General features: G+C 36.8%; 1 protein-coding gene across 3 annotated transcripts in view; it reads right to left on the bottom strand.

The window, feature by feature from the left end:
• Window positions 1–13732, bottom strand: part of RIC1 (RIC1 homolog, RAB6A GEF complex partner 1) — a 146751-nt gene that overhangs the window by 72915 nt on the left and 60104 nt on the right. For all 3 annotated transcript variants that reach the window (XM_027862781.1, XM_027862780.1, XM_027862779.1), the window contains one exon: window positions 1258–1365. In XM_027862781.1, coding sequence (XP_027718582.1) covers window positions 1258–1365 — 108 coding nt within the window. The remainder of the gene's footprint in view (window positions 1–1257; window positions 1366–13732) is intronic.

Raw genomic sequence — 13732 nt, forward strand, 5'->3', positions numbered from 1 at the left:
AGAGAGTATATGTGTGTGTGTGTGTGTGTGTGTGTGTGTGTGTGTGTATACACACACACACACACATATATATACATATACACACACACACATATATATAAACAGAGAGAGTATACATATATAACATATATATATGTAATATATGGGAAAGATGTGATAAAAGATTACAAGCAGATAAAGGAATTTAACAGCACACAGAATGAAACACTTGTAGGTAATGGCAAGATCAATGGTATGACCACCCTGTAGATAGCTGAAGTGCAATAAAAACATAGGTCTAAAACTTAGATCTTTTCCTTACCAGGTTCAGTAAAAGTGAGTCATAGCTTGAGTTCATCGGAAATTCATTCTAACTCAAGTATTCTTTCATAGAGAAAATCTATTAGTCCTTTTAATGGGAAGCAGCATGCTTCTGCTGCCTCTGTACTCTCTTCAATCCACCAACCATTCCTTCCTATCCATATTCCTGTGTAAGTGAAGGATTGCTCCACACCCATCTCCACTTCCCTCCTCCTCCTACTATGACTTGGTGTTCTCATTCCTCTTGGTTTCCTTTTCTTTCTTTTAATTTTGTTCCCCTGAGAAAATCAAAGCACCACCACGTTTTCTCAATTCCCTATTTTTTTGTTCGGACATACAAAAGCAGCAAGTAATAAATGATACACAACATTGGTATTATAACCTGTTGTTTCATTATGTAGATAGAATATGTAGAATAGAATATGTCCATTCCACAACAGCTGTGACTTAACAAAATGAGAGAAACTGTTACTCTATGGTTTGCCAAATACAATTAGGTAGTACCTCCCAAATCAAAATATCATAATTGGCCAAGGTAGCATCTGGAAAATTTAAATATCTTTAAATGCCCAAATGAAAACCACAACTCAACTATTTAAGGATTTGATGAAAACTACATGGGTATGATTTACTTAATATAGATTCTAAGGTAAACTCAAAAAACTCTCTTCAAATAATTTATATTGTACAAAGACACCATTGGTAAAACACAAAAGCATTAATCAAGTATGTGATTGTGATATTTTAGTCAATTTACTTAAAAGCATAAAAACAAAACTGTGATAAGATTAAAGGATTTCCCCCACCAAAAATAATAAATACAAGTTTTGTTGGTTCAATTCTTTGACCTGTCCTTTCATATGCCCATTTTATGTTTGTGAGCAGTCAACCACTCTGTGCTGTAATAAAGGGCCCAGGTGATAACAAAATGTTGAACCTAACAGAGATATGGCATACCTAATGATAGGTGCTTGTAAATCCAGTACTTTTTTCATCTCCAAATGCAATGATGGAGCATATTGTTCTTCCTTAAAATGAGGTGTTCCCTTTACTTGTGGACTTCCTCTAAAAGAAAAAGTAAAGACACATGATCAGAATAATCTCTTATTTACACATTCTCTCTCTCCATCCCCCAACCTCTTCTTCCTCCCCCCCTCATAATTTTAAAGCTTAAAAATGCTCCAAATACAATCTGGCACATTTTGATGCAATATATTAAAAAATATGAACTTACAAAAAAGTTTTGTCCTTGGCCTTCTTCTCTTTAAACCCTCTCCCTTGGCAATCTCTGTTACCATCTTGGCATCTCTATGCCCTACATAAATGTGCCTCCATTGAACCAGACAACTAACTGTTGTCAGACTATTTCATACTGACAATCAGAAAATATGTAGACAATGCCAGTGTTGACAATACTGTAAACCAACCAATATTTAACTGACATTTTATTCAGATACTGTCATTATGTCAAAATTGTGCAAAGTAACCAAAAAAATGTTACAGTGAGAATATGATGACAAATGATCCCAAAATACTTTATATCTGAAAGCTGCATTCATGAACATAAAATTATAATTATTCAGTAAGTTCTTAAATTCGAAATGTTGGAGAGTTGGGGATATATATATTCCAAACCTTTATCTTCTGTTTGTCCAATCTTGTGGTATACTCAAAAATCTTTATTTTTAATATTTTAATTTATTTTCAATTAAAAAATATTTTTTCTATCTTTCCCAACTATTCCCTCGTAAAAAAAATCACAGTTAATAAGAACAAATTTCATCATTGTTCATAATGAAAAAATATCTCAATCTGTATCCTTAGTCTATGGCATTTTTTTAGAGGTGGGCACAGCATCCTTCATTATAGGTCCTCCAAAAGAATGGTTGGTCATTTTATTGAGATTAAATCTTTCAAAGTTGCTTTTACAGTATTTTGGGTTTTTTTTTTTGTATAAATTGTTCCTCTGGTTCTGGCTCACCTCAGTCTGCATCAGCCCAAACAAGTTTTTCCATGTTTCTCTGAAACCTTTCCCCCTTATAATTCTTATGTCACAGGGCCCCAGTACATAACATAATTTGTTTAGTCATTCCCCCACTTAATCAAAACCCCTTAGCTTTCAGTTTGGGGCTTTTTTAAACAAAAAAAGCTACTATAAATAGTTCTGCTTCAAGGATACAGGCTTAGTATTGACATCACTGGATCAACCCCTTTTTATTTGTCTTGGATATGAGAACCCTTACCAGAGAAACTTGCTGCAAAGACTTTTTCCAAGTTAACTGTCTTCTAAATTTTAGCTGCACTGGCTTTAAACGTGTATCTTGGGTGATCCTCTATCCCTTGTTGTATCATGAAATCTCTCCCTATCCATCTTCTTCCTGTGGGCTGCAACTCCTGACTCTCGAAGCTTTCTCTACCAAGCCTCCCTGACAGTTACCTTCACCCCTCCTTTTTCAGCTTCTTTTTAAGTGTTATCTTACAATAGAAAGTAAGCTCCATTAGGGCAGGGAGTGTATCTTTTTCTCTTTGTATTTTTATTCCCAGCACTTAGCACAGGTCTGAAACATAATAAGCCTTAGTAAATGCTTGTTAATTTTACATGTAACCCCCACCTCTTTATTTTTAAAAAATTAAGAGAAACTATTTGCTCTCCCTCTCACCTCCCATCCCATTGGGGGGAAAACAAAGAAATTGCTTATAACAAGTACATGTAGAGGAAGAGTGATAGGGAAGAGGAAAAGAGTAAGAATTTCTATAGCACCTACTATGTTCCAAGTACCATAAGCATTTCATGTTTAAACAAATATATATATTATCTCATTTGATCCTCACAAAAACTCTGCAAGGCAGGTACTATCTTTATCGCTATTTTGCAGTTGAGGAAACAGAGGCAAACAGAAGTTAAATGACTTGCCCGTTGTCTGAAGGTGATTTGAAATCAGATTTTCCTGACTCCAGGTTCAACTCTCTATCTACTTCGTCATAGTCAAGTAAAACAAATCCCCTCAATGGTTGTATACAAAATATGTCTCACTTTGCACCTGAAATCCATCATCACTTTGAAATATATAATGGGCTGCATCACCAGAACTCTTGAATCACAAATGGTCTTTGTATTGATCATGTCTCTTACAACTTCCTCTGAAAGCCTCAAGCTCACAACCTAAGCTTACTATCTATCACTTTCCATAGCCAATCTGTCACCAAGACTGATTGATTTCACCTTTGCAACATCTCTCTAATATGCTTCCTTTTCTCCTCTGACGCTGCCACCATCCTGGTACAGAACCTCATCACCTCACCCCTAAACTACTGGAATAGCCTATTGTGTGGTCTGCCTGCCTCAAAATTCTCTCCACTCCAATTCATCCTCCATTTAGCGACTCAAGTGATTTTCCTAAAGCACTGATCTAACCACATCACCCTGCCATGCCTTACTCAATAAACTCCAGTGGCTCCCTACTACTTCCATGATCAAATACAAAATCTTCTGTTATAATCTAACATCTCTTTCTCTTCCTCTCCAGTCTTCTTATTTCCCCCACCACACAATCTTCAATCCAGCGACACTGGCCTCTTTGCTGTTCCGTGAACAAGACACTGTATCTTTCCGCTCTGGGCATTTTTTCTGGCTAGTCCCATGCCTAGAAAACTCTGTTTTCTCAACTCTACCCACTGGCTTTCTAGGCTTCCTTATGCTGTTGTGGTCCAGCTGTTTTCAGTCATGTCTGACTCCTGACCCCATTTAGGGTTTTCTTGGCAAAGATACTGAAGTGGTTTGCCATTTCCTACCTCAGCTCATTTTACAGATGAGGAAACTGAGGCAAACAAAGTTAAGTGACTTGGTCCAGGGTCATACAGCTAGTGCCTGAGGCCACATTTGAACTCTTTGAACTCATGTCCTCCTGACTGGCCACTCCTGGGCTGGCCACTCCAGGCAGACTCCACTTAACATCACTAATTGGTTCTACAAAGCATGGTGTTCAGTCTTTTTTCAGTGGTGTCTGACTCTTTGTGGGATTTTCTTGGCAAAGATACTGGAGTGGTTTGCCATGTCCTTCAGCCCACTTTAGAGATAAGGAAACTGAGGCCCAGGGTCACACAGCTAGTTAAATGAGGCCAGATTTGAACTCAGGAAGATGATTTTCTGACTCCTGGCCTGGCATTCTATCCACTATGCCACCTAGCTGCCCTAACTAGTATCTGTGTATTTTTCAAATATCAGGTTGTTAAGATACATGTGCTTCTGTATGCTGCATAACAAATCTGTTTTCACTGGACAATTTCTTTATTTGCTTAAGTTGTAAGACACTGTTTTTTAGGTCTGGCACCTCTAGGACTCCTTGTTCCTATTTCTTTTAGTTATTTCTTGAGATTCTTGAACTTTTTTCTCCATATGTTATTTTTTCTAATTCTATAACTATAATTTATAAATTAATCTATATAGTAATATATAAAGTAATCCTTTGGTATCTTGATTGGAATAGCTTGGAATAAGTAAATTAATTCATGTAGTATTTTCATTTTTATTATATTGGCCCATCTGACCCACAAAGAACTGGTATTTTCCCCAGTTATTTAGGTCTGTCATCATTTCGGTAAATAGATGCTTGTAACTGTATTTATATAGTTCTCACGTATTTTTCCTTCTGGATAAGTGTTTAGAAATACAACTTTTCCCCTAAGGACTGATTTAGTTGTATTCCCCCCTTCCTCCCAAAATTTGGAATGCTCCCATTTTCCCCTTAATCTATCCTGTACACATACCTCTTTTCTTTTTTCTTACCACATTTTCAAAATATAACAGAACTATTTCTAGGTCTTTTATCTCAAATGATTACTCAAATGACTCCTAATGGCAATGGGATTGTAAATGAATCCTTTTAATATCCACCCTTCTCCATTAGAATGTAAGTCCGTTCCGAATATACTCTTGTAGTTAACCTTTTTTATTTTTCTCTTGACTTCCATGTTTATATTTCAAAGTTCCTTTTTAGCTCCCATTTTTTCATCAAAAATATTTGAAAATCCTCTTTTCACTGAATATATAGTTTTTCCTTGTTGGATGATACAATTTTTCTGGATAAATTATTCTTGGTTATATACTTTTCTCTTTTACCTTTTGGAATATTTTATTCCATGCTCTCCATTTCTGCTTAGTTATAACTGCGAAATTATGTGTGGTCTGGATTGTTGCTCATCAATATCTGAATTCTTTCTGGCTGCATGCACTATTTATTTCTTCTGTCAAGAAGTTCTAGATTTTGGCAACGACTTCCATGGGAGTTTTCATTTTGGGATTTCTTTTTGAGAATGACTGGTAGGTTTTTTCTATTTTCACACTGCCTTCTTGTTCTAATATGTCTGGCTATTTTAATGATTTCTTAAAACGTGATAATCAGGTTCTTTTTTTTTTTTTGGTCATGAGTGTTAGGTAATCCTCTAATTCTTAAATCATCTTTCCATATTCTGTTTTCCAGAACAATTGTTTTTAATGAGATAGCTTACATTTTCCTCTATTTTCACATTGTTCTGACTTTGTTTCAAGAATTTTTGTTGCCAGTTGGAGTTATTAATTTCTATATGGTTGATTCTGATTTTTAGGGGAGTTTATTACGAGGGAAAGGTTTTGCACCTCTTCTGTTAAGCTTTTGATCGAGTTCAATTTTTTTCCCCTACAGCTCTCATTTCTTTTAGAATATCTTTTTAAAACTTTTGCATCATTTCTTCAAAGAATTCTCACTGAGTTATTCTCCTCTTCTGGTTTTGCGTATTGATCATTCCTGGCATTACAAAAGGTTACTCTTGTTTATTAATTTTTATTGCTGCGGTCTCAGTAGTAGTTCTAGGTCTCTTCTGCTCTGGGGACCAAATCAAGTTAAGGACCTTTTCTTTGTCCAAGTAAGTCTTTCTTTAGGCCCTCTCCCTTCACTATGGATGCCAAAGTTCTCCCCTCTTGTGATCATCCTTTTAGATAAGGAGATAGCCTTTTTCTTTAATTCTCAGTTAAATCCTAGAATATTTTCCTCTGATGCGAAAGACCTACTTGAGGACTTTTCTCTGAGGGAGAAGAGAGAGGAGTTAAAGTTCTTTTCTTAAACAATAAAAGAAACATAAGCTATCAGCCTGAGAGAAGGCTTTTCACTTTCAAGACAAGTGTCCTCCCCCCCCACCATGTGTAGTTTTTTGCTTCTTTGACCTTAGCACCTAACTTTTTTTTTTTTTTTTAAGGCAATTGGGGTTAAGTGACTTGCCCAGGATCACACAGCTAGTAGGTGTCAAGTGTCTGGTCTGAAGCCGAATTTGAACTCAGGTCCTCCTGACTTTAGGGCCCGTGCTCTATCCACTGTGCCACTTAGCTGCCCCAGCAACTAAGTTTTGAACACCTCAGTCAGTTTCTCAAGGAATGATTACCTCCTGTTGATACAGCTGAGCCCTTTGGTCTTTCACTTTTACTTTCCTTCCTCAGGGGACTTATCACAGTTAAGGTCTGAAGCCAGTACCTTCCCTAAGGAGATCTGTATCATATTTACGGTTTGAGGGGTGAACTGTTTAGTAATCAGGTTGTTTAATAGTGAGATTGAGCCAAGCTACATTGGTTTTTTTTTTTTTTTTTTGTATTTTGCAGTCTTGGTTCAGATTCCTGGTATAAATCCAACTTGGTCATACTGAACACCTGAAAGTATACATATTTCTCAGCTATATATGAGACCTCTATGAAAACTCACCATGCCACTAGGACACTAAGAACCTTACAAAGAAGAGCAAAAATAGAAATTTAAACAAAACTTTCACTGACCATTAACAAAATGATTTAAATTGGAGACTAAATAACTTAATACTTTTCTTTGTATCCTGAACACTTAGCACAGTAAATAGCACATAGTAGGTGCCAAATAAATACTTGTTGGTTTGGCTCCCCCATTTGAATGTAAACATGTCATCTTTATTTAGTCCCTTTCCAATGGTGACTTCTATTTATCATTTTATATTTCTCTTGACTCCTATGCTTACATTACAAAGTTTTTACACAGCTGGGGTCTTTTCATCAAAAATTCTTAGAAGAGCTCTATTTCTTTTTTTTAAATTTTTTTTATATTTTATATTTTTAATTTTTTAAAAATTTTTTTATTTTAATATTTTTTATTTTGTTTTTTATTTTTTCTTTGTTGTTTATTTATTTTTAGTTTTCAACATTTACTTCCACAAGATTTTAAGTTCTAAATTTTCACCCCATCTCATCATCCCCCACCCCAAGATGGCATGCATTCTGAATACTCCTTCTCCTAGTCTGCCTTCCCTTCTATCTCTCCCCCTCTTCTCTTATCCCCTTCCCCTTCTATTTTCCTGTAGGGCAGGATAGATGTCTGGACCCCATTTCCTGTATTTCTTATTTCTCAGTTGTATGTGAAAACATTTTTTTTAAACATGTGTTTTTAAAACTTTGGGTTCCAAATTTTCTCCCTTCCTCTCTCCCCACCCAACCTCATTGAAAAGGCAAGCAACTCAATATAGGTTATACATGTGCAGTTATGCAAAACACTTCCATAATAGACATGCTGTGAAAAACCAACTCTATTTCCCTTAATGCTATCCCGCCCCCCGCCCCCCATTTATTCTATTCTTTCTCTTGATCTTGTCCCTCCTCGGAAGTATCTGCTTCTGGTTTCCCCTTTTCCCAATCTGCCCTTCTCTCTATCATCCCCCTACTCTCTTGTCCCCTTACCCCTGCTATTTTCCTATAGGGTAAGACAGATTTCCATACCCAATTGAGTGTGTATGCTATTCCCTCCTTAAGCCAAATCCCATGAGAGTAAGATTCACTCATTCCCTCTCACCTTCCCCTGTTTCCCCTCCACTGTAAGCCTTTTCTTTTCTGTTGTTTTTTTTTTTTTTTGGTGAGATAACTGACCCCGTTCTACCTCTCCCTTTCTCCTTCTCCTAGTATAATCCTCTCTCACCCCTTAATTTTATTCTCCAGATATGACCCCTTCATCTTCAACTCACCCTGTGCTCTCTATCTATCCATCTATTGATCTATCTATCTATATACACATACATATAATTCTTTCCCTCCAACTACCCTAATACTGACAAAGGTCTCATAAGTTACAAATATCATCTTTCCATGCAGGAATGTAAACAGTTCAACTTTAATAAGTCTCTTATGATTTCTCTTTCCCGTTTACCTCTTCATGTTCCACTTGAGTCTTGCATTGGAAAGTCAAATTTTCTATTCAGCTCTGGTCTTTTCATCAAGAATGCTTGAAAGTCCTCTATTTCACTGAATGACCATATTTTCCCCTGCAGGATTATACTCAGTTTTGCTGGGTAGGTGATTCTTGGTTGTAATTCCATCTCCTTTGCTCTCCAGAATATTATATTCCATGCCCTGTAATCCCTTAACGTAGAAGCTGCTAAATCTTGTGTTATCCTGATTGTGTTTCCACAATATTTGAATTGTTTCTTTCTGGCTGCTTATAATATTTTCTCCTTGACCTGGGAACTCTGGAATTTGGCTACAATATTCCTAGGAGTTTTCCTTTGGGGATCTCTTTCAGGAAGAGATTGGTGGATTCCTTCAATTTCTATTTTGCCCTCTGGTTCTAAAATATCAGGGCAGTCTTCCTTGATAATTTCTTGAAAGATGATATCTAGGCTCTTTTGTTGATCATGGCTTTCAGATAGTCCAATAATTTTTAAATTCTCTCTCCTGGATCTATTTTCCAGGTCAGTTGTTTTTCCAATGAGATATTTCACATTGTTTTCTAATTTTTCATTCTTTTGGATTTGTTTTACAGTGTCTTGATTTCTCATAAAATCACTAGCTTCCAATTGCTCTACTCTAATTTTTAAGGAAGTATTTTCTTCAGTAAGCTTTTGGACTTCCTTTTCCATTTGGCCAATTTTGCTTTTTAGGGCATTCTTCTCCTCATTGGCTTTTGGACCTCTTTTGTCATTTGGGTTAGGCTATTTTTTAAGGTGTTATTTTCTTCAGTATTTTTTTGGGTCTCCTTTAGCAAGCTGTTGACTTGTTTTTCATGATTTTCTTGCATCACTCTCAGTTTCCTCTACTTCTCTTACTTGCTTCTCAAAATCCCTTTTGAGCTTTTCCAAGGCCTGGAACTGATTCATATTTTTCGTGGAGGCTTTAGATGTAGGAGCTTTGACTTTGTTGTCTTCTTCTTGTTGTATGTTTTGATCATCTTTGTCACCAAAGTAAGATAACATAGTCTGACTCTTTTTGCGCTACTTACTCATGATCCCGGCCAATTACTTGAGTTTTGAACTCTTTGTTAAGGTAAGAGTCTGCTTCCAATGTGGAGAATGTACTATCCCAAGCTTCAGGGGGTCTGTACAGCTGTTTTCAGAGTTACTTCTAGGGACCTGGAAATTTTCAGTTCTTCCAAGGTGGTATGATAAGGGGAGAGGTGTTTCCTCTCTACCTCCACAACAAGCTCCACCACGCCAGCACTTCTCCTTGCCCCAAGACCGCCCCTCAGAACTGTGACTCAGATCTAAGCACCAGAAACACAAGAGATTCCTGCCTCAGCACTGGCAAAGAGATCCCTGCAATCCCCCTCTGATCAGACACTCAATTCCCCCTCAGTCTGTGGGCCAGAAGCTCAGGAGGCAGCCATGGCCCGTGCTCAGGACTTGTGCCTGAAACATAGCTCCTTTTCTCACCGCAGTCACAGACTTTTCCCACCGACCTTCTAAGTTGTCTTTGGCATTTGTTCATGGGTTGAGAAGTCTGGAAACTACCACAGCTGCCCGCGATTCAGTCCTCTGAGGCCTGCTCCATGGTTTCTGCAGCTTACGCGCCCACATCGAACTGTGCTCCTCTCCCTGCCTGGCGTGATATACCTTTCTGATCAACCATCCAGGTTGTCTTGGGTTGTAAATTTGTTTCACTCTGTCTTTTTGCGGGTTCTGCTGCTTTAGAATTTGTTTAGAGCCATTTTTTACAGGTATTTGGAAGGGTTTGGGGGAGAGCTCAAGCAAGTCACTGCTTTCTCTCCGCCATCTTGGTTCCGCCCCCCCCCAGTAATCAAAGAACTCTATTTCATTAAAGAGTCATTTATTCTGCTGTAGGATTATATACTCAGTTTTATTGGGTAAATTATTCTTAGATGTTAGCCTAGAACCTTTGCATTATGGAATACTGTATTCCAAGCTCTCTGCTCCTTTACAGCAGGGCTGATAAAAGAGTATGATTCTGACTGTGATACCTCAGTACTGCAATTCTTCTTTCTGGCTGCTTACAATATTTTGTCTTTGACCTGAAAGCTTTGAATTTGTACTATTACATTCTTGGGCATTTTCATTTTGGGGTTTCTTTTTAAGAGTTGCCTGGAAGATTCTATTTTTATTTTTCACTCTGTTTCCAAGAGATCTGGTCAGTTTTCTTTCATGATTTCTTGAACTATATCCAGACTTATAAAAATGATTCTTTTATTCTCTCTCCATCTATTTTCCAGGCCAGTTATACATATATACATACATATACACACATACACATACAATTTTTATGCACAATGTGATAGATATATATATATACATATATTTATAACTCCATGAGACAATAAAAATATTAAAAATAGTTAAAAGACTGAAAAAAATATAAGGTCTCATGAAACACCTTAGGACTCATTAAGTTCTATTCAGTCCATTTTAATTTAAGGGGTCTGTTGCTCTGGTAAGGCTTTTTACCTCTTGTGCTAAACTGTTAATTCTCCTTCCTCTACAGCTCTTGTTTTTCCCCTAATTCTTTCCTTTAGCATTCTTATTTCATTTATAAAATCATTAAAAAAATTTTTTTATTCTTAATTTCTTCCAGAAATTCTAACTGAACTCTTGTACATTGTGTGGATTGTTGCTGTTGTTTGCTTGACTTGTAGATGTTTTGGAATCATTGTCTTTTTCTGGTTTTATGTCTTGGGCATCCCTGTTACCATGATATCTTTTTGTGGTGGGATTCTTTGTCCAATTTATTTTTTCAACCTTACTTTCAAAAGAGAAACCTTATGTTGGCATTTCCGGAGGGAATGTCTGGGCTTTGCTTGGATCTGTAATGTATTCTCATTGGTCTTACCGCTGTTTTCTCAGTTTTCTGCATGTTGTGTTCTTTAAGGATCTCAGGGGCTGATCAAGCTGGGGACTTGCATATTATTTCTTAATTACTACCACTTCCTCATTTCAGAATATAATATGGTAGAAAGACGACTATCTGAATCAGATTATCTACATTTTAATATAAGTTCTGCCACTTACGAGCTATAAGTAGCTAGTTTCTGCCTGCAAAATGAGGACAATATATTTTGGGGGTACCACCTACCCCACAAAGTTGTAATGATTAAATTGAGATAATACACATGAAACACAAAAATAAATAATAAGAAACATGTTACAAATGACAAATGTCAGCAATTACTAAATGGTTTGAGATATTACAAAACAATGTTCTAATCATCATCATAATAACTCGTTTACAGAGTTCTTTAACATAATGAAAGCGAATGCAGGTATATTATACTTGCATAACACAAAAATAAAAGTAATCAACTGTTCAATAAAACCTGAAATCAAAATGATGAAGTGTTAAAAATGATGGTGACCTTTTGAGCTGGTGATGTAGAATGCAATAAAATGAAGTTAGAAAACAAAAGCTTTCTAGGTTAATGCCTTCTGTTTTTGTTTTTAAGGTTAATGCCTTTTACCAAATGAGCAATAGGAAACAGAATGATTAATAGACAATCAGATGGTTGCTCACTTCTTAGGCTGGAAATGTGCAGTAATATTTTTCAACACACGCTACATCATGCCTGAATCAAGAACATTAGGGGTCAGCTAGGTGGCACAGTAGATAAAGCACCGGCCCTGAAGTCAGGAGGACCTGAGTTCAAATCTGACCTCAGCCCAAACACTTGACACTTACTAGCTGTGTGACCATGGGCAAGTCACTTAACCCCAACTGCCTTAAAAAAAAAAAAAAAAGAACATTAGGTAATATTGGTTCTTTATCTCTCCTGCAGCTCTTCCAAACCTTCTCTTCTCTCCTCAATCTTTCCACACACCCTACCTGACATCCTTTTAGCTGAGGCCTTTGCCTCATTCTTTATTGACAAATTTAAAATCACTGATGGTGATACCCTCCTTCTCCTTGATTCCACATATCAGAACCTTTTTACATCTTCTACTACATACTACTTCACCTCAGTCTCTGATAATAAGGTAGGTCTTCTTCAGGACCTGGGCAAGGAGGGTTTCAAACGGGTATTCCTGTTATATCACATTGCTGACTCATGGAGTTTGCAGTCTACCAAGATCCCCAAATTTGCAGAGCACTGCTCCTCCTCCTTTTATTGGTGGAGCTGGTTTTTTGTATCTATGCCCTGGACGTGACATGTATACCTACTGAATTCAATCTTAATTCAGCCCAATACCTTTGTGGCCTGCCAAAAACCTTGCATATCATGACTATCATTCCTTGTGGTTAACTATCCCTCCTAACTCTGAGTCATCTACACCTCCTGAAGTGAACTCTGAATGATGAGGTTTTATCCTATCTAGCTTTAAGCCACATCACGTCACTTTCCAACCATTTCCAAAGACAAGCTAAAAGACAGCCCCTATTCCCAAAGAGCTTTCAGATGGAGAAAGGCAACACACAAAAGGGAAATGAATAGGGGCTGGGAGTGGAATGAAGGTATCCACATGGGGGGATGGTGATGAAGTATGGAAAATCTGCAGGGACAGATGGATGTTCAAGGGTGAAGAAGCCCCAGGAAGTGAGGATGGTTCCAGGGGGAATTATATTATATTATATTATACTATACTATACTTCTGGTTCAGCATCTCTCTGTCCTGAGATGGGAGGAATGCTTCATTATCAGTTTGCTAAAATCATGATTGGTTGATTATGTCTCTTAAGTCTTTCAAAATTTTTTTTCTTTTTACTATTGTAGTCATCATTTAAATTATTGTCTCTGTTCTGCTCATTTTACTCTACACCAGTTCATAGATCTTCCCAGTTCCTCAGAATCCTGATGTGACATTTCTTACAGCATAATAATATACTATTACATTCAAATACCAGAATTTGTTCAAGCCATTTCCAGTTGATTAGCACTCACTTTGTTTCCAGTTTTTTCTATCAAGTATAGCTCTTTTTACATACGAGTATTTATTACCTACATATCTTAGATATCAGACTTTTTCAGGGATAATTGCTTGAAGATTTTTTCCCCCTACTTAACAGTTTCACTTCTAACATGCAAAAAAAAAAAAGTTTTAAAATTTTGTATAATTAAAACTGACCATCTTATCCTTGATGATCACCTCTATCCCTTAGTTAAGAATTCTCAAAAAAAAAAAAATTCTCCTCTTGGCTATACTTCTGAAAGGTAACATCTATCTTCTAATGTTTTTT

The sequence above is a fragment of the Vombatus ursinus genome, unplaced genomic scaffold (genome assembly GCF_900497805.2).
Source record: "Vombatus ursinus unplaced genomic scaffold, bare-nosed wombat genome assembly UNPS02014770.1, whole genome shotgun sequence".
NCBI lineage: Eukaryota > Metazoa > Chordata > Mammalia > Diprotodontia > Vombatidae > Vombatus > Vombatus ursinus.